The sequence below is a fragment of the Oxyura jamaicensis genome, chromosome 5, assembly GCF_011077185.1.
Source record: "Oxyura jamaicensis isolate SHBP4307 breed ruddy duck chromosome 5, BPBGC_Ojam_1.0, whole genome shotgun sequence".
Classification (NCBI taxonomy): Eukaryota; Metazoa; Chordata; class Aves; order Anseriformes; family Anatidae; genus Oxyura; species Oxyura jamaicensis.
Window position 1 is genome coordinate 47,814,356 of NC_048897.1, and position 22,429 is coordinate 47,836,784.

At 39.7% G+C, this 22,429-nt stretch overlaps 1 protein-coding gene across 1 annotated transcript in view; it reads left to right on the forward strand.

Annotated features, from left to right (window-relative positions):
- KCNH5 (potassium voltage-gated channel subfamily H member 5) overlaps positions 1-22,429 on the forward strand; it is a 167,515-nt gene that overhangs the window by 99,832 nt on the left and 45,254 nt on the right. Inside the window, exons 8-9 of the mRNA XM_035328067.1 lie at positions 5,840-6,039; positions 17,539-17,791. Coding sequence (XP_035183958.1) covers positions 5,840-6,039; positions 17,539-17,791 — 453 coding nt within the window. The remainder of the gene's footprint in view (positions 1-5,839; positions 6,040-17,538; positions 17,792-22,429) is intronic.

A 22,429-nucleotide genomic window follows, 5' to 3' on the forward strand; every position in this document is an offset into this window, starting at 1 on the left:
AACAGTGTCCCCTATAAAGGGAAGAACAGCGAGTGTCAATTCCTATAGTTTACTACTGATGATCCTTGTAATTACATAATTATTTAATTTTCGTCAACCAAATATCCCATCAGTGTGAACAGGGATTTTACAGATCTATCATTATTAACATTATCCTCTTAGTTTAGAGTTTGCATGCCTACAGTATCAGGAACATGTTGAGTTGGAAAAACAGGTGAACATCACCTGGCCCTGCAGAGGAGCTGTGCATCTTCTGTGACTGCAGCATGGGCTAGAGTTATGTTGGAGGGCCACCACCTCCCTGCATTGGCAATGTGGGACGTACATCTGGATGCAGTCACTGTCTGTAGAGCGCATAGGCCATAGGGCTGATGGATTCAGGCTAGTGCAGTAATTATAATGTTACTGGAGGTGACACTGCTTTGGTGGGGCTTAGGAGAGGATAAATGTATTGGATTATGTGGCATGAGAAATTGCAATGATATGGCTACAGGTGTAATAGGTGGAAAGATTTATTTATTTATTTACTTACTTTGGACTAGGTTATTTTGGGAATAAAATTTGAAAGGCAGTGTGCTCTGATGTTGATGTCTCTTCCCTGTAAAGCAGAAGCAATTGCCTTCAGGACACTGATTGAACACTGTTGTAAAACTGGCATCAGCATGGCAGGAATGGGGGAGTGTATTTTAACAACACAATTTTTATAAGGGCCAAGGATGCAAAATCAAATTTGGCCTTTTGCAGACTGAAAGAACCATGGGGCTGTGTCAGTGCCTTCACTGCCAGAACTGGCCAGCAGGAGCATCGACACAGGGTGGAGTTGGAGCAGACAGCCGAAAACTTCCATAAGATGGTGGGGCTGGTGAGATAGGGGGCTTAGAAGGATTTTTCTTCTCCATGTAACAAACTTCGTTGAATAATGCTGATGGATTCAAAGAAGGTGTTTATGGTAGCAGAGGCAGGCTCAGCTGGGAGATGGGCACTGCAGCCATCTTGCAGTATGATCCATTGCATGAAGGTGACATGGAAAGGTCTAACAGAAAATTGCTCAGACTTAAAATAAATCACACATTTGCATTTTGAGCTTATATCTAATTTTATCTGGTATTTATATAACTGGGTTTATATCTAATTTCTCTATTGAAAGATGTAGCTTTAATAATATTAATCAAATATTATTACAGGCATGCCTAATTCTAAAAACTTGTTGAAGAAGGTGCAGGTAGCCTCAGCATGCAAAAATAAGTATCTGTATTTTTCCAGGATCAAGGCCTCATCTTCTTCTTTACAATTAGTTTAAAGGTATATTGCACACGCTTAGATTAAATAATACTCTAGTATGGAGCAGACTGTAGGGAAAATTACATCTCTCAATCAAGCTTTCAGTTCCTAAAAGCAGATGTCCCTATTTGGACCTATTTAGCATGCAGTTGGGATAATATGAGATCTGAAATGCTTTGGGATAATTTAGGTAACTCTGAGTCTTTTTAAAGAAAATTCCTTGTTTTTAAACAGGCCTAAGGGTTTATTTAAATCATTCAAAATATTTTATGTATGTACAAATATGGTATAGCAACACACATTTTAGGTATAAAAATATATACCACTTAGATCCTTGTATTTGATTTAGGGGAGCTTTTATTTTAAACACTGAAGAGTAAAAATAGAAATTAAAATAGCAGTTGAACCAATTTTGGGACAGAGAAGAAATATTTCTACATCATTATTTTAAATCGATCACCTTGAAGTCTAGTGAAGAATGAGATTTACACACACACAGGACAATTAAGTGAGAGTTGCAAGACTGTACGAAACAGAAAAAAATGTGGAGATGTGTGATTCATTAAATAGAAGATGAATAAATGTAGTCTGACCTAACCAGTCATCTCAAGAAATTGGGTAAAGTAATTTCCCCTTCAGCCTGTGTAGCATCATTTCTCTTGTTTCCCCTGAGCTTCTTGTAAAAGGAGAGACTAAATTAAAACTATTGAGGTATGTGTATACTTCTAGAGATTTCTTTACAGATTGTTTAAATCCTCTTGCCATCAAGAGAGGCACAGTATTTTTATAATCTTCAAAACCTTTTGTAAATGATCTTTGCTGTAAGTTCCCTCCGCCAAAAGTAATTAAAATCTAGCAAAAAGAGAAAGGCCCTCGGTAGTGCTCCTCTGCCTTTGTTTTTGAAAGTTGAGGGGAGAGGTTCACACCTGGCACTGCGGTGTTTGCTCATTAAATAAGGGTGCTTGGAGAAATTTTCATTTGTTAATTACAGGTACTGAGGATATCTTAAACCCTCACAGACTGAGAAGGGAAGGCAGCATTAGCTGCCTGGTAGAGCGGCCCACAGGTGTGCATCTTCTGCGCGGGGGAATCCATAGGTGCCAGGGGCCCTGAAGCCTCCCTGGGCGGAGGCATTTCTGCCACCTGAGGAGCTGGCCCAGCTCATCTCCCTGTTCTGGCCTGTCCCTGTTGTGTTTGCCACTGATGCAACCACCCCAGCCTAAAGAAGTTGGGTGCAGAAGACCAAAGGCAGGTAATTTGTGTTTTTAGGGGGAATTAACCTTGTCCTGTTAGACCCTGACAAGCAGGCTTTTCCCTGTGGAGAACGATGCCCCAGCAGGTTTAACAAACACAGTGAAAATGATTTCTTTATTAGCATGAAGTCATTTTGTTGCGCACTGAGAGCTGCTAAAATATAAATATGAGCTGTTTAAATGTCATGTGTGTTGTGCCTTCTCCTAAGGTATCGTATGGAGATGGGGAGCTGCTTTCCAGAGAGAGATGGATTATTTGTACCAAATTAGAAAAATGTGCTCTCCCCCAAAACACATCAAACTCAACCCAGTGGTGGTCAGTGCTGGCATAGGGAAGCACCATGAGCAAGCAGTCTTTGAGGCACAGCTTTAAAGCTCTGATGACCTAAATAGGTTCCCCTTACATGTTCGCCACTGATCTGCCTTGCAGTAATCTGTAAGAGAAGTGGGATATTTAGATGAACTCAGCTGTGTGTCTTTACCATTTCCAACAGGAGTTGGTGGAAAACTTTGATTTCCTACAGAGGGATAATGCAGTTTTGTCTCTGCAGACTCTGTGGCGTGTAGACTTGTGAGTTCTGGCTTAGTGAGGTACTGCGGGGTAATGTTTCCAACAATTTTGTAATCTTGATCCAATGATTTATTCTATTAATTTCTTGAACAGACATACTCTTTTTAGGTACAACTTTCCAGGGCCCTATATTAAGACGCACAGAGACAGAATTTCTCTTCTGGATGAGTATTTTCTACATATTATCTCTGCCAATGAGTTGTTTTTTTTTTTTTTTTTTTGTTGTTGTTGTTTGTTTGTTTGTTTTGTTTTGTTTGTAGAGGAGGAAATATATGCTGGTTGCTTCAGAACAGCTATTTTTTTGCCATGGCGTTTTTAGCTGTTTCCAACCTGGCAAGTGCCAGAGGTGGATCTCTTTTTTTTCCCCCCATATGACAGGCCACTATGTTGCATTTTCAATCAGCCTGTGTCTTCTGTGTAGGTTTGCATGGCCAGTTGGGTTGTGTGCTCAGCAATGCATATGCAGTCCAGGTGTAGTTACACGATTGCGTACATTTTATTCATGCAGGAAGGCAGGGTTGTGGGGCCAGTCCTGACCTGTCTTTACCATTGTAGTCACAGTTGTTTTCAGGTTGCATCTGATGTCAGAGGGTAAGAAGGGAGATGCTCTGCACTCACACATCTGTTGAGCTGAGTTTGAGATAAATCACCAAGTGTTCTTCAGAAGGATGAAGGATGTCAGACTTAACAGAAGTGACACTTCATCAAGAATGTCTTCCCATAAAGTTCAAAGGAGCAGAGAAAGCTTGGGGGGGGGGGGGGGCGGAAGTCATGTGGCATTCTTCCATCTACACTTTTTATAATCCTTAAGTTTTTATTCTCTTTGTGAGTGTTGCTATATATCCAAGTGGGCACAGAGGTACAGAAAACCTTAGTGGCTAGCAGATATGATACAACAGTCAGTAAAACAAAGGGGCAGGAGCAAACCCTTGCAAAGAGCTTTATTTTTGGTCATCACATAGAGTATTAATCTGCTGTGCTCTCTAAAACTGAAGCCTCATATTCATCTGTACTTCACGCTGTGTGACTTTGTTCGATACAGTCTTGTCTGTTGAGATGAAAAAAAGCCTTTTGACTTTGATGAAACAATGAACGTTATATTTCTGATGAACTCTATCATCTAATTTTTATATTGACATAGTAAAAAGCACAGTGAGAAACTGAAGTACAATTTTTCTATTAGGTTGTAGGAAAGCACCATGTTTCTTTAAAAATGTCACCTTTCAAATAGGGGTGATAATAGTAAATGAGTATGAAACAAAGTGAGTTTTCTGGAATGAGGCAGAAATGTGTTGTGTAGAGGGAAGACATGCACTGAGAGAGAAAAGGCATTTTTCCTTTCACAGTGGGTTATTTCTTGCCATTTGTCGGCTGCGGTTGTTTTTTTAAAAAGCAATATGGAAATGCATAGCTGCACTCTACTATACAGTACCTCTGAGCAAGGATTATTAAAAATGACAGGCAGACTTCTTTGTATTTGATAATGTCAAGAGCAGAAATAAAGTGCCATGCATTGGCATTATGAGAAATCAGAATAATTCTCTTTTTTGCAAAACCTGTATTACCTAATGGAAGAATGTCATTTTGGGCTTTCTTGCAAGGGTAATTATATTGTGACTCAAAAAGAAACTTTAACCCTGCTTGGTTTTAAGAATGTCTTTGAATTCACCACTATTCAATCCACCACTATACAAGCAAAGGTGTACGTTTAAGCTTTTGCTTGAATGCTTTGTCAGATTTAGGTTTCAGAAATTAACCATTCTACATCAAACATGGTTTCAGTGCATCATGCTTGTAATGGGATACAGAGTACAATGCCTTACCAGTTAGAAAGCTGATACGTCAAAACGTGTGGTTTTCTTGAATGTTGCACACCTCAGCTGGCTGAGCTTGACAGTTACGGTGGCACAGTTGGAAAGGGAGAATCAAACCAGCAGAGGCAGTGCCAGGAGTGGTTTTGAAGGTAGTGCTTCCTATTCCACTGTGTCCTCCTCCTGCCTTAGTGGCAATGAGGTACATGTGGGACTTCCCATTGTTTGCTAATCTCGTGTGGTTTTTTTTTTTTTTTTTTTTTTTTTAAATAATTATTGTCTGGCATCTGAAGTTGACATGACAGCCAGCCCAAGCAGATGACTTGGGTATGTAAAATTGGACTATGAAGTGCAACTCTGAGTCTGTCTTGTGTACCCCTTAGCCATCAATGGAGGGCCTGTTTCTATAAGTATCCCATTGCAAGGCTTCCCAGGTTCCTTTCTCCTCCATTTCTTTTTTTTTGGAACTGAGGCCACTCCACGTGTGGCATGTGCTAGTTTATCTCACATGAGAGCCACATTGATTGGATGATGCCATCAAGGTTATTGGCCGGCTGCGGCTACACTTGAAAATCAGTTTGGATTAGTACAGGGTGTAGAGTTAAAATGTGCTAGCTGTTTTTAAAAACTCCTTGTGTCAACATTCTCTTTGTGATTGATTTTGTAAGTTAACATGCTTTGACTGGCTATATGAGTTCTATGGGTAGGTTCAATAAATAACGCTGTATGTGTACACGTGTGAGACTGTGTCCATAAACTGAATTTTTCAGTTTACACCTTCACTCCTATTTGCACTAATTTGTAACCAAGCATCAATTTATTTGAAATTATTCTTTAATTATGAATAGCATTTTACTGGAGCATGCATATTTATTTTTAATTATCTTTGTGTTTTTTTTTTCTTTTTTTTTTTTTTTAATCAGCTCTTCTTTATGCAACTATTTTTGGAAATGTCACAACCATTTTCCAGCAGATGTATGCCAACACCAACCGATACCATGAGATGCTGAACAACGTGAGAGATTTCCTGAAATTATATCAAGTCCCAAAAGGCCTTAGTGAAAGAGTCATGGATTATATTGTCTCAACCTGGTCCATGTCTAAAGGAATTGACACAGAGAAGGTATGAGTACATGAGGTAACAATTAGGGGGCAAGAGTTTGCGTCCATTGTGTACTTAGAAACAGAACTGTATAACAGCATATAACTTACTAACAAAGTCTTAACTGCATGCTACTCCATTATTGTGGTTGTTGTTGGATCAAAACCAGGATGTTTTTAAAAAAAGTTGTGCTGCTTTGGAAATATGCCTTTATTTTTCGTTATGGTAAATGTTTTCTGTCTTCTAGTTTGACTTTACCAAAATACTAAATAATTTTAATGAACCTAACTATTGAAATCAACAGGAAATAGGTCTTCAAATTAGTCTGAGGACATAATTTAATGTTGAACCTACATCAGTATTATTCTGAAAAGTATTGGTATCTGTGAGTTGCAATGAAATGTTTGATTGGCTTGGACCTGTTTCTGATACCCAGGACATTGTCATCAACCTAATTAGCATAGGATTTAATGGCAGTAGTGATTTATCTTCTTAAGCTGAAATCTATCACCTAGAACTTAAGGCCTTTGGCAGGGAGATACTAAAAATGTGTTACTGCTGACATCTGTGCTGGGTTCTACTTGGCTTTAGCCTTCAGAAAGAACTGGTCATTTAGGTGTCATCAAAAGTCAAGTAAAGGAAAAGGTTGTCTTCAGAGTGATTCATCCATTCTGTTCCAGGACAGACCAAGTGAATTGTCCTCAGGGCCTCTGTCTCCAAGACATCTGTAGTGGAGTCTGTCTAGCCTTAGACTGGATATTTTAGAGAGCTGAAGTCAGATGGGAGGGTTTCCACCTGCAATACCTTGAATGTAGGTAAGATGTGTCAGTTATAAGTCTAGCTTTTTGGTCAGTGGAGATTGGGGATGCTCCTTTGACTTCCATGGAGTTGATACACATCAGCTGAAAGTAGGCACTCAGGCTCCAGTTTGCATGAAGATTTAACATCTGAGAACTTAGAAGGCAATATTCCGAGGGAGGGCAAGGAAGAGTCATAGCACATTAACGTCCTAAAATGTATAGTGTTCACAGAGCTTTGAAGTTCTTGCTTTGGCCGAATCTCTTGTATAATGTGGGATGATGATGCAGCTTGTACAGATGTGCCAAGATAAGTTGCTACGCTGACAAATTTAGTCTTACATCATACTGATGCAACGACAGTTATCATACTCATTTTCTGCAACGAAATTCAGTTTACCATCACAAATATAAAAATGTTAAGCAATACAGATTTTGATTCTTTGGTTCTTGTACTTCAGTGTGCCACATTCTTTAATATGTTAATTTCTTATACACTAATACCCTAACTTCCAAATGCTGATTCATACAATGTTAACAGTGAGCTTTTCTATTGTAAACTACTGTAAATGCATTCAGCCTTTTTGAGTAAATTCAAAAACATGTGAAAATTCAACTCTCATTTGCATTTATCTCCTTGCAGTTGAGCCAGTATACTGTATTATTCTGCTACAGTTTCATTAGATTTTAATGATGCTTTGCAGTTAATGAGGAAAACCTATGCTTTAATTACTGAAATTTCCTTCCATAGTTTCCGCATGTCCGGTTTTATAGATTATAAAAATGCAGTTAGAGCCATAATCTTCAGCTTGTGGTAAGCAGTGTTCTCTGGTCTGTAAGATAGTAATGGCTGCTTAGCTAGATAATTAATATGGCTGTAAAATCTGTGACTTAGGTTTCTAACAATTTTCCCTTGGTAAAGACTTGCCTAAGCGTAGGCGTGGATCCAAAACCTATTTATAACAGTGGAAGGATTTCAGGAACTTCTGCATCTGGACATCAATAGTTGCATCTAATCGAACTTCCCAGAAAAGCCAATGTTACAGAAGAACAGAGACAAGATAAACGTAAGAACTTGAGTACCGGTTTGAATATGTTGGTATTTTGTATCCCCTACAGCCTGCAAGTCTGCAAAAGCAACAGCACCAGCAGCCTTTAGTGCCCGCACTGAGCATCCCCAAGTCTGTACAAGTATAGCAGCTTGCTTTTGACTGCAGAACATTAGTCAAAGTGAGGATTTGTTTTAGGGTAAGAGTAGAAGGCTGTTACATAATAAGGCAGCTTTCCTATGCTTATCTCCACTCAGGACAGTGTTGTGATGTGCTTCACCAAAGCAAATTAGAAAATGTTGTAAATCTTAGCTGAGAAATGATGGGAACATTGATACAGTCCCAGAGACTAGTCATGTAGAATGGATCCTTCCTCTCGCATTAATTCCTTCATTAGCCCTTCAAGCCTGTTGTAAAACCTTCTGCATTTAAATTGAATCCATCTGTAAGAACCCTAGAGCAGCAAGGGGATGGGAGCACACTGTAGGGACCCCCAAAGTAGACAGACATAGAGTCAGATTTATTCCCATAGACACAGTGGGGCTAGCAGGACTACACTGTACCTGCAGCTCAGCTGCTAAATCCAGACAATGCTCCAATATATTTTGGAAAAGGGGATTACTGCCCCAGGTCTTGACTAGCTTCTCTGCACTGCTTTGTCTGACAGCCTGGGTGTGACCTTAGGGGCTCCTTCCAGTCTGCATTTCAGAGCTTCAGTAATGAGATTCTGACCAGTCTGTTGTCTGGATATTTTTGCATCAAATGATTTCCCATTCTCCTTAATTTTTACGAATCTTTCAGTAAGCTTTGTATTATGCTGCAAAACATGTGCTCATGACACATGGTAATTAGTGAGGAATTTCTAAACTTTTCAGCTTCCATCAGACAGCTCAGACAGTTTCCACCATCAATGGATGTTTTTCAACCTAACATACGTTATTACATCCTAAATTGTTCCAAATATATCTGCATTGTCACAATGGAAGGTGTTTTGCAACATCATTTGCCACAAATTTATAATACATTTCATTCAGTCACTCAGCATGTTGAAATGGCTTTGTTTTGAATTCCACATTCAGAGGACAAGAAGATTAACATACGCAAGAATTAAATTTCTTGTACGAGTGTTACAGTAGGTTCCTATGGTGATGAACCATCCTAGCAATTTGAAGGACTAAAAATAGATACATGTATGTGTTTCTTTGATAACCAAAGATTTTAAACGTATATGCTTGAAATTAAAATATAGTTCATAACTTAATTGGAATTACTACCATTTAACATGTGTAGATTTCTTGCGTCAGAACTCAAATATCTGTCTTTGGATGACACATTCAGTGTGTAGTCCCAAAGACAATCTTGGCTAAATCCAGGAGGGATTAATCTTTTATCAGATGTGCACTGAAGGCAAAGCAGAAGTTACACATAGAGAAAGTTAATGAGGATCTAGTCCTTGCTGCTTGTGAGAGCAGGCTGTCCAAAACAGAACTTTGTTTTAAAGCCCCCGTTAGTTGTCACTACGTGGAAGAGGTCTTGTTCTCCCACACTGGAGCAATGGCGCCTTAAGCATAGGCTTTCCTGTTCCCTTTGGGAACAGCTCATCTTCAAATCCCATCTTCAAACCACAGCACTTCAGCGTGTCTCTGAGTGTTCACAAATAAGGAATTAACAATGACACTAAAAGCATTAGTGTATTTATTATTATTACTTAAGAGGAATCAAGTGGCCTATGATCCATAATCTTAAATCACTTAAACATTAGAGCCCTCCTGTGACAGCTGGGATGATATATGTAGTACATGCACATGGACTCTATCTCCTGGAGTAACAGTGGCTCAGGCAAGATAGAATTTATTTTTATGTTTAATGCTACAGTTTCAGGGTTAGTCATCTAATAATGAGCAGAACTAAGAACATGAGAAAACTAAGATGCCTATATGTACTTAAACAGTATTTATTGCACAGCAGAATATGTTTTTTTGAGAGAGAGTTATAAAAGGAACCAGTGCATTCTCTGTGTATGGCCAATTTTTTGCAGGAAAAAATTCTTTACAGCAATAATCTATGAAATACACACTGAATTCAAACCTCTTAAGTTTTTATTGAAATCTACTAGGCAGCAAATGAAGAAGTTATAGGTATTAGCTCTTCTGTGAGAAATAGGTCGTTATACATGAAAGCAGAAGAACCATTAACTTACATGCAGATGTCTCAAGGTCTCATCTAATGATAATGTCAGTAAAACCCAAAGATTTTCCCTTCTTGACCTCCATGCTGTTGTATGGCTTAGGATTTGCTCAGAAAGCAATTAAATAAATGTCTGTCATGTTTTAACAGTCAATTTGTTCAGAAAAGCCATAGGTTGAAATAAAAAAAAAAAAAAAAAAAAAAGATTCTATTTAGTTTGAACCTAAGCATCAATGTCGATTCAAATGAGAGCCAATTCCACATTGAAATGACTGAAATAAAAATCATGGGAAAATAACACAGTGTTAAAACTATTCATTGCTGGCCCACTAAGCTTTCTTTCAGGAGGGATAGGTTTATGGTAAATAGATGCAGGTTGTAACTTTAATAAACATTTAATCTACAAATGTACAGTGCAGTTTAGTTGTGTTTGCTGTTAATAGGATTTTCAAGAGCTGTAGTAAGAATTAGTATTACCATGAGAAAAATAGTGGAATGAGGCTGCCATTCCTACAGTGCCCCATCACACAGAGGTGTCTCTAAGTGCTGGCTGGATTTTCTCCTGGATGACCGGGGTAGAAGGCTTCCATGCTTCATGGCCAAAGAGAACTTCTACAAAATTAGGTGTGACAGCTACATACAATCCCCTGCTGAAGAGGGAAGGTAAAAACCATTTGGACAAGTATTTTTGTTTCGTTGTAGAGGCGGGGTTGTTGGTCGTTCCTTGCAGATCGGGACGAGGTGAACAAGAAGTCTCCCTTCACCTCACAGAGCTGAGCTAGGACCAGGTACAGTTGCAATCCACAATTCTTTGGAGAGCGGGCTGCAGGAGAGATGGTCAGGGTCTCACTGTCCTTCACACAGGTCCAAGTGCAGGGCCTGTGCACCAGTGGGGCTTTCTGTTTCACCTTAATGGATGGTATGGATCATTTGCATAGAGCGTGCACTGTGCAGAGCCAGGAAAGATTATCCACAATGATCTCTTCCTCTTGGATGTGTTGAGTTTGGGTTGACAGAGATTAAAAACGATGAACCTCTCATACTTGAGGAAACACCAAGTCTATAAACTATGGCTGTAGAGCAGCTCATGAACTTTTTGCCTGGGGGAAGAAATACCTGCCTGGATGGGTTGGATGTTTTCCTAAGCACGGCCACCAAGGGGATGGAGCTGTCAGTTCCAGAGACCACATCTTAGGGGAATGACTACATCTAAGGGACCTCCAGTGGTCCCTTCCAACCTCAACCATTCTGTGATTCTGTCTTCTTCCGATCTGTTTTCTTAATGCTTTCACCCTTGAATGATATCTTTACATAAATCTGCATGTTAAAAAGTTATGCCACTGCCAACAGAAGCATGAAATAAAATCCATTGATCAACTCCATTCTTCCAAGGGTGACCTTTGTGCCTAAAGTTGTTAATCCAAACAGTCTTGAAGATCTTGAGATTCTTTGATATAAGCCATATTCTTTTTGATGTTTATTTTTCTTTCTGTTACCCAGAAAACAGGTTTGTAATGATAAATCCCTGTAGTCTGCTATATCCTTTGCCCCATCAGAAGGTCATTTAACCGTTGTGTTATAGAAAAACGGAACCCAATAAAACCATTAACTATTCTGAAACTTAGACAACGTGGGATCTGCTACTGTGTCATCAATGGATGTTTTTAGTGTGCTTCTTGCTACATTTCTCAGTGTATTAGTCAAACCAACAGGTACTGTCCTTAAAGCACATTGCACTGCTTCTCATCCTTTCATGCCTTTTCAGACCTTTAGCCAGACTCCATCTGGGTCAACAATATTGAATTTAACATGATCTAGAGCAGTTTCTAGGACTTCTTGAATGTCTCTAACTTTTACTCAGTTAAAATGTAGTTAATTTTATTACTGTAGCACTAAATCTAATCATTTTGATCACTAGTTCAGGTCATGTATCATTAATAAGAAAAAACAAGTGGAACTTCACTTACTAGGCTTGATTTTCAGATATGAGCAGTTAAATCCAAATGACCTTGGATGTTAGGCAGTGCATTTAAAATGGAACACAGCATTGCTGCTTAGATTCAATTCTTAGTGCCAAGATATTCAATGATGTATTAAAGATTACCCTAATGCATGCAGGGTTAATAACTGCTCAGTTGCATACATCACCTTTGATCTACTTCCAAAATTATCTGATTATTACAGGAAAACGTTCTGTGATTTGCTCATCAGCTGTTTTCTTACCTTTGCCCCTTTGGCTCCAGTCCAGTGCCAAATGTAACACTTTTAAACAGAGCTGAAAAGAATTAAATACACAAATTAGCCAAAGCCTTTTAAAAATCTGAATAATTTGCTCAGGTGCCTAGAAAATGGTGCCTTTGTTTGTTTGTTTCCTAAAGATCTGACCTGGATTATAAGTGCTGAATATGTCTGAGAACACAGAATGGCCTTTCTCCACAAAATAAAAAGAGATATCTTTGGACTATAGAGCAGGTTAGAAGTCAGAAGAGTTTATTATTGAAGTTCACATTGCTAAATGTCTCCAATACTTGCTACTCTTACTCATTTAAGAAATGGTCCTTGTTATTCTTCTGCTAAGACTGCCTAAGCTCTTCATTTGAACATCAGTCAATATATTCCCAAGCTACAACCCCGAGAAAGTGAGAATTTTGTGTGCTGAACGAGAATTTCAAATAGATATCATTCATGATTCACTGGCCTCTGTCCTCTTTGTTAACAAGTCTTAACAGATTCTGTAATATTTGTTTAAGCTATCCAGTAGTGTTTTCTAGCTGGGGAAGATTTAAAAAAATACTTAAACCCTTCCTAAAAGCTATTATTTGGACGCATTCTTAATCTGTACAGTTTTTGTTTCGATTCATTTGCTTTTCTTTCAGTTCTTCATAATCTCTGCTCCCCGTAGAGTTCTTTGAACAGTTCAAGGGGCTTATCTTAAACTGCCTGAGCATGCTGAGGAAATGGATGGGAGAGGAAAAAAATCAGATTGAACTTCCTTTGGAATTTTAACACTCTACCCCCTTCCAGATTTTAAGTAGAAAAGATAGTGAGACATTTTGTGCCAATTCCTGTGAGTCTTCCAGAGCTGGTTACTGCTTTTCCCCATCTCTTGCAGCAACCACAAGCTTTTCAATCACCACCAGCATTTTACATATTCCATAGGGTGTTCTGGAGATGATGCCAGTGCTGAATCTCTGCATTGAGTGCCCTTTTGCTGGGGTTTGTATCAGCTGCGTGTAAGACAGGAGAGTGCTGGTGGCAGAGTTCAGGAATTGTTTTATACTGACTTTGAGGAGGCTTAATTTTCTACACAGGTGAGGGCGTAATAAGTGTTATTCTGTGCTTTGCTTTCTCCTATCTTGTCTTTATAACTGTTCAGATCTTTGTGGATACACGTGCACTGTTCACATGTGGCATGGAGCCTGGCTCCTTTTCAGTTAGAAATGCAGCTTATGAATGGCAGAGAAGGTTTTCCTCTGGGGAGGCTTCAACTTTCTCTTCTGATTTTGCATCAAAACATAGCAGGTTCTGTTCTTTTTATGGTGGTTGGATGCATATGGGAAAGCTGACTGCAAAGTCTGTGGCTACAGATTTATTACGGAGCAGTTTCTGTAGCAGCACAAGCATCTGGTCCCTGGAGGCAGCATGCTCCAAGTCGTGTGCTCCAAAACCATCAGTTAGTAAAAGCATTGCAGTCAGCAACCTTCATATCCTTCCTTACTTATAAGCTACAGCTTTCACTGAGAAAGGTCTTGAAACCTCTAAGGAAATTTCCTCTTCAGAAACTTGTCTTGGTGGTTTTTTGATATGCTGCTGAAAGAACACACAGACTTGAGCAAATGTCCCAGCTGAACTTTCACTCAGCTAACATAAATGTCAGAGGCATCTCCCTAATAGTGAAACAATCTACTGGGCGTTACAGTTTATCTTCTCCCTTAAACTGATTTTTTCTTTACACCTATGTGTTGCATTTGTTTCACTGTATAGAGTCACCTACAACCACATTGCTATTAGTTTATGTCTTTTTAGCTGCATGCTGCCTTAGAAATGCTGAGATCTTAGTATTTCAAAAGAGGAATTGTATTACCGATAAAGGATCATTTTCAGAAGAACGTTTATCTGAAATTGAGGTGCTCATTTTATAATTTTCTGCTCTTAGGATCTTTGGAATGTTTATCATTAGCTTCCAAATGCTTCTGTGTGATCCTATATCACATTGTCTTTTATGGAAGCAGGAAAATTACTCCTAATCTGTGTCACCCACGATCCCTTTTTGCAGTATAGCTTATAGTCATATAAGCCGATGGCGTCTGTGAGTATTCTCCTGAATTCATGATGTTGGTATTTGTAAACACAAAAAGCAGTGCTGCAAAGTCAGGTTGGAGCTCATGAAGTCCTCTCCTTGGAGCATACAGAAAAGACATAACTTAATATTGAGATTGTCTTTCTTTGCTCTGCTCCCCCACCCCCCTGTGTATATCTACATTTGTCTTGATCAGTCAAAGCCCCTTTGCCAAGTCTTCCACTATTAAATTTTTCTTTAGCTGTCATCCGTTTCATTCTCAGATCTCAGTACAAGCCGAGTAGCAGACAATAAAACTGAAATAAAAGACTATTCATCTGTGGCTAACTCTTGGGTCGTTCCTCATTTACTGTTGTACTTGTTGATAAGTGACGTCTCCGTACAGTAATAAGTCATTAGGAGAATCACTTCATCATGACATCGGTGAATTCCTGAAGTATGTTAGGACTGGCTTTTTCTGTACAATGGATTTTTTTTCTGACTTCCTATTACGAGATGTGACGATGAATATGTTTGTTGTAACTACAAAAAGAGTAATGCTTTGAGTGCTCACTTCTAGTTCCTTGTACTTACCTCTGTATTTGTGAGGAAACAATATGCTATTTCACATCCAAGTGGCTTTTATTCTTCAGGGACACAGTTAATTTACATTTCAAAAAACAAAGGGTCCTGGAACATGTCTGAACTTTACAATAACATCCTCCACAACAGTTAATCAATTTTGGATGCATTTAAGAAAATTTTCAACCATTGTTCCTGCAGTTTGGGAGCTTAAAAGACAAATCCAGATATTTTTTCCTAAGAGCAGTGTTTGAAAAGTCACAGCTAATGGCCTTGTTAAGTCAAAAGCAGTTACATTAGTGAAAACATTACTAAAAATGATTTAGGCCCAACAGTAGATAAAAATGTTAAAAATCATCCATCATTATGCCAAAGAAAGCACAGTATTTCATGCAATTATTATTAAGAAGAAAGGTGGCATTTTTCTATTTTAAAACAAAGATGAACTTTGTTTAATCTAGAAGTACCCAAAATACATATATATTTTTTTAACTGAAAAAAACTAAGGTGTCTCCATATTTCTAATGGTAAATGGGATGACTCAGGTAAGTGTAAGCTTGTAAAACTGACATTTGCCCCTAATAATATTACAGAAAAGATGATAAGGGATATGGTCACCAGTGACTCAGACAAGACATTATTACTAATGCAAATAATGGTTTAAGGTTGTCTTGTCCGATGTGTTTGTTACTAATTTTTATGATAAAACAGATGTAGGCAGGGTATTTGAACTTGTTCTTTACACCCTTTAATTACAGAAAAATAGCGTTAAGCAAAATTAACTTAGTCTCTATCAAAGCAAATGCAAACTAATTAGCTATTAGATCTGGGAAGGTTGTTTTAAGTGTGAAATCCTCATGCTATGGGGAAGTTTCCAAAGACATACTGTGCTTCACAGTGTTAGACACAGGAAGCATCATCTCTCTTGTTTATTCAAGATAAGATTACAAGATAAATTGGCCGTATTCTATAAACAACTGAATGTGGAAAAGATTTCTGGTGTTTGCAAGCCTTTTACCAGAACAGTATGATACGGTCCTCTGGCTGTTAGGTGAAAAAAAAACCAAACAGTTCAGAAACAGCACGTTTGAAAAAAGAGGGTAGCTCTCCATTGGAACAACTAAACTATATAATTTGAAGGCATTAAATCAAGGCCTTCTAGGCTATAATTTTACCAGGTATTCTGGGTTTGATATTAAAAGTCTGAGTTGACCCATAATGCAAGAGGTTAGTGCAGATAGTTGCAGTAACCCCTGCTCGCCTGGGAATCTGTGCATCTATGTGCAAACAGGTACTTGGGCTGTCTATTGATCTATTGAGATAAGAAAGAGACTAAAGGTTATTAATTAAACTAGAAATTGTTTATTATTTTCTCATTCTATGCTTTCAGATCTTTTAGTAATACATTACCATAATATGTTTTATACTTCTTCTGCATTAAACAGAAATGAAAGTCATGGCTTTACTTCTGAGTTAATTTGACCATTCACCTCAAAGCTTATTCAGGGTTACAAGAGTCTCCCTCCACACACTAATATTCAGTGGTAGCCAGCACATTGACCCAATGTCCCTCTCTTCCACACTGTCTGCAAAGCAAGCTGCCAGATTAATTCCATACAGTAAGAAATTAATCAGTATGATTGATCTGCATTCTTCTTTACATGAATCTTCCAGAGTGCTCTTCATCTTATTCCTTTTTCCATTGTTTATCTTAGCAAAACTTTACAAGGCTTTATATGTTTCTCAGTGAAATTAGCTACCACACAGCGAGGGACATGCATTCTAGGATTATAAGGACACTACTGTGTTTAGGTTGGTGTGCAAATATTAAACACTCATTTTACATGTCTAATAAGATCCACAGGTTTTCACTTTCTTTCTTCAGGTGTATTTGTGTTACTGTTTCAATAGGGAAAGCTATTTAAGGTAAGAACTTAATTAAAGGCCTTATTTAATTGATCTGTGGTAAAGACGTACTCACTTTCACAGGACAGTTTTCACTCACCTTTACTTTGCGTTTCATACGGTTTCCTAGTACTTTCTTTTTACTCTAATCTCAAACTCTTTGGATTTTCTAGTCTGTAAGCCCTCCAGGGCAGGTTACTTATTGTTTGTCTGTACAGTGCTGAAACTAAACCCTAGGTGTGTTCGGATACATGTTGGTAAGTGGTCACCTCCTTCAATGCTTCTGAAGACTAGGTTTCCAGATGGGACTAAATCTGGTGGTTTTGATTTTGAGCAGTCTGCCTTTGCATGTCTTCAAGCTTCTTCAGCTCTGAGCGTCCATTCTGTGCTCCTGCAGGGACCGAGCATAGCAGTGGGCGGATGGTCTGGGCACTGAGTCTGGAGGGATACCCACAAAAGGGACACGGTAGTGCCCCCCTGCAATTCTGGAAAGCAAGTGTGAAAGAGTAACAGAATAGTCCCTCTCTTCTGCATCACCCTTTCACGTGTTGTCAAAGTGATAGATGGGTAGAAAAATACTACTACCCCATTTCAAGATAAAACTCCCACCAGAACCTTAAGATCCACCCAGGCGAAACCACCCATTCACTTATTTCATAAAGCACGCACTGCCGCGGTGTCACGTTCCTAGCCGATTATTTTTCGTCTTTCTTTCCTTCAGGTTCTCTCAATTTGCCCAAAGGACATGAGAGCAGATATTTGTGTGCACCTAAACCGGAAAGTTTTTAATGAGCACCCTGCCTTCCGGCTGGCCAGCGACGGCTGCCTGCGAGCCCTGGCTGTGGAATTTCAGACGATCCATTGTGCCCCAGGGGACCTCATCTATCATGCTGGAGAAAGCGTTGATGCGCTTTGCTTTGTGGTCTCAGGATCCCTAGAAGTCATCCAGGACGACGAGGTGGTGGCTATTTTAGGTACTGTGATCTCTATTGAAATGGTGGTTCTCGGGATATATTTGCCTTCTGCGGAGGTTTGAATATTAACTAGTCTTGCCTAACATCAGCTGGGACTACAGGAGGCTAGTGGTTGTCATAAGATGAGGATGTCACGTCTCCGGAGATATCACTCTAGGAGTAAACCCTTCATCTTTTATTCCATTGAGAATGCTCTTTCTGCCTAGTATGGCTCACTGGTTACGGTTCCAGTGTCCCTGAGCAGAAGAGAATGTGAACTTGACATCTTTTAAATAGTCTGCTAGAAGAAATGCACATTGTTTTATATCAGTCTCTCAGGAGGATTTCCACATTAACCTTATCTCTGGGTTTTTCATTTGTCTCTATTCTAGCCCAGAATACCTGCAAACAGTGTCTTCAAGGAAGCAAAACTTTTGCTTTTAGTGAAGATGCTCTACAGAAAATGAATGGTTCAATCTGACTATGTGAATTGATAGGGATGCACCATTTATCCCAGTCTGAGTCATAAGAAATCTGAGTCCTGGGGGAGCTCCAGGTTAATCCCACCACCACCACCCTGCTGTTGTGTCTGGTTTGCAAGCAGTAAGTGGGAAGGAGCCTCATGCAGACGCCTCACTAAGTTGTTGGGAATTGTGTAGCAGGTTTGGGACTGAGTGGTCAGTGCCAGTACTGCGGCTAGAACCATCCTCAAAGGCGAGACAGTATAAATGAAAAATGGGTGGCTCTCCTTGAAAATCATTCAGAATCCATCATACCTGTCTATAATAGACCTATCAATTGTAGAATTAATCTCTGGTTTCACATCAGCTGTTTGCCTTCTCTTAAACTGGAGGTGAGGCTCTGAGGGCAGACGTGGGTTCTGGCCCTGTCCTAGATGGCCATTCATGCCACTGAACCTCTGTACTACTTCTTCCCTGTGAGAGCAAATCCAGAGGGCTCCCTGGGTCCCTCTTGTGCCTCATGAGGACGATTGCTGAGAAATGAGGGTCATGACTGCACTTGGGAATTGTGCCAGCATGCAGGAACAGGGCAGATACGGGGAGTCACTACTGGTCATGGTTCAGTGCTTCGCCTCCTTCCCAGCTGTTGTATTTTGGAATACATTAAGGCTTTTAGCAAAGGAGATTTAATGTAAGAATGAATCTGTTTTCATATTCAGACAAGAAATCATTATCGTGAAAGCTCCTAAATCTGTAATTTCCATAGCAAAATGCTCCTTGTACTTCAGCTCACTGGGCCATTTTGTTTTTATTATTAATCTCAGTGACAAAAGGATCTCTTATGGTTGCTTACAGCTATTTAAAAATAAGAAAAGCTTTAAGAGTAAGTAGCAGCATTTAAACAAATAAATGGTTTTCAGGGTACTACAATGAAACAATAAGTATATAATTTACTAAACTGCAAGACATCACTAAGTGGGTTACCTGCCAAACCTTATTGTATTTACTAATGAATATTGTATTTGGAATAACAGTGAGAACTTCTTGTTCTCCAGTACCTATGTTATTCTCCATTTGGCTAGAGAGACCTTTAACCATATCTAGTTAAAATGAATTATCAGAAGTGACTTTGATTCTGCCCTGGCTGTTGACAGGCGATCCAGGGACAAGGAGAGATGTTCACTGTGTATTACAGGGACTGGAAGAATGTGTAAAACTGACTTAGAGTGAAATAAACTGCTTCTTTTAGTCATAGGCACACCAAAGAGTTTTCTCATGTTCTGACAGGTTATTTAACAGAATAGTGAACTGAGTAATTATGAGATGTCGTATCCTGAAAATCCACTTGTGGAAGGAAATCTCTCTCAGATGTAGTTGCAGAGACATTTATAGTGACAGCTATTTCCCCTGAAATACCAACTGCATATCAGATGGTGGAGAGCATCATTTTCATCAACCTGCTCTGCCCTGAGAAGTTCAAGCACAAGGAAAATGATTCTGCATAAGGTGGAGACCAGGTATAAAACTTCTTTCAAACATGAAAACCCATATAGACCACTTTGAATACTCCAAGCATCTGACCTTACACTGTTTTATCTAGGGAAAGTTGATTTACGGGGTTGTACTGCCAGTCTGTCCATCCTCCCCTTCCCCTAGCAGTAATCTGGAGCAGAAAATGGGATAAGCATCATTTGGAACTGGTCCTCATTAACTTCTGCTGCGGGAGCAGGAGAATAGCAGGATATGTTGTCTGCCAGCCTTAGCTCCTTGCAGAGTTATCCGTTTCCTAAGCTTGGTATTTTACAGTTAATATTTTAATAGTGTTTTTCATCCAAGTGTAGTGTTATTTGCATTGCAGAGAGAGAGAAGGATTTTTTTTTTCCATGCTTGCCTGTAGAGAGAATTTTTGGAGTGTTCTAAAAAATCAACAGGATGGGACACCAAAATGGGTTAAGAGTATGCATCTTTCATCACTTGCATTCATGCTTCTGTCCAAAGGGCAGAGCTTCATCCTCCCTCAGGTCCCAGTGTGAATCACTCTGTGATGTTTCTGCTCTTTCTTTCTCTGTCTGCCCTTACCACATCTCTCTCCCTTGCAGTCAGAGCAGGTTGGTGTGGCCAGCCTCCCTGCCTGATGAAATAGTGTCCTCAGGAGCTTGGACATCCCACCCAGCTGCTCTCCATGGGCTACATTGGGGAGAAAAACATCCTTTTGCATAGTATCAGTTCTGCTGGCTCAAAGGCCCCAGCCTTGGCATTTCTTATGCTTGAAAACAGGTGAAACACAGTGACTGACAGGGCAACTTGCCATGTCATGATGTTTGTGTTCTCCCTGGTTTGGTTTTGTTCTCATTTGTGTGTGTTATTAAATGCACATCTGCTGCAGTAATCAGCATTACAGAAATCGGTACAGTAAGAGAATGAATCCAATTGAGCCCCGAGAGCTGCCGTTTATAGGACTCATTAATAAAGGTACCCAGGAGCCCCATTATGTTCCCCTCATTAGGTGTCTTCATTTCTCGGGGACAACCTCCCCCCTTTCGCAGGTGCCGACTCTAGCAGAGCACGCAGTGGTCTCAGAGTTGGTGTGGAGGGAAAAACAAGATCTGGTCGTTTTAATGTAGCTCATATGCAGTTGCCAGGATAATGGAGAAGGGCAACTGTCTTCTCTCTAATTGCCAAAACTTTCTTAGGCAGGGAGGTGACCCACGGAAGGCACATCAGTAATTTTCCACCACCTCGAGCAGGAGTAAACAATCTGCAACTGCTCTGCATGGGGAGGCGCTATCAGTGCAGATGTCTTAGGAAACACTGGGGGCTTGAAATCCCCCGGGCTAATGAAAGGAGTCATCTGCTAGCAGAGGGCACCTAGCGACTCACCCTGCCGCAATTAACCCGGAGTTTGCTCCTGGCAAGGAGTTCTGTGTGAGGGGCGATGCTGACCCAGTGTCTCTGGAAGCTGCTTTGTGGCTCTTGCAGTTCGCACAGCCGACCATGGAAGTTGTACGGTAACTTAAACCGGGCAGATTGATTAGCAAGGCTGAGAGAAGTCCTTTTGCCAGCAGAAAACTAATGACTCGCTGTGTTCAAATGTTGATTGTAAGAATTGATCAAAAATATTGTTCAAACTGTGTAGCGATAAAAATATATTGAGCAGTGAATTCCTAGTGGGGGGCTGCTGCTGAACGAATTCAATTTTGATAGTCAAGCCAGGATGAATATAGATTTAATAGCTCATGTTTCAGCCACGCTTAGGGTCTTGATCCCATATGTATTCAATTAAGTTGTTCTTTGTCTTTGTGTTGCACGTTAATTCTCAGCATGTTCTGCATATAGTTCCAATGAAATGGTGTTGTTTATTGGATTTATTGTTCTTAGGCAAGCCAGAGTTTCACTTATTAATGGTCTGCTTCATGAGTTTGTTTCTAAAGATTTGGGCTGTGGAGAGAGCATTACACTGTGACAGAGGAGATAAGGAAAGTATGAGCACAAGTGGCCTGTCTTCTTGAATTTGGTAATTCAGATGAAAACAAGGATGAATCTCTTTCTACTCCTAAATTTTGCATGTGTTTGAAGGTCAAAAGTTTAAGTCTCCTACCAAAAGTCTCCTACCAAATCACACAGGGAAAAGTTCTTTATGAGCTGAGCAAGAAGCAGCTCCCGTATAGGTGAGCAGGAGACCCAGGCTCCATCGCTCTCATCCCCATGGGCATTTGTAATTTGGTATTTGGGATCCATTCATCAACACTTTGAATTCCCATGGTGCTACACAGATGGGCGTGTGCTTTGTGCAGGGCAAGACTGACCATGTGTGATGCACTGCGTGATGTGAAAAACAGGCAGTCCAGTTCCATCTCATAGTGTTAGTACCTCATTCCTTGATTTTAATTAATGTAATCGCAGCTTGGGTCACTTCTCAAGTGGAAGGAAGGTGGCAGAATTTTTCTTCACATAAAATCAGCTTGATACTGTGTAGTGAACTTTTTTGTTTGTTTTTCATGTGAAGTAAACCAAGGCAAACTAGCTGTGAGAGTTTCCCCAGCTTAGTAACATGTAACTGGTAGGAATTTGCAGAACAGCCTGTGTCCTGTTGCATCTCTAGGAAAAGTCCCCTTTGTTGCAGTGAGTTAAAGCTCCAAATTAACAGGGAAATGATTCATAAAGGAAAGCTGTTTTTTAGTTAGCAGGACTGCAATAA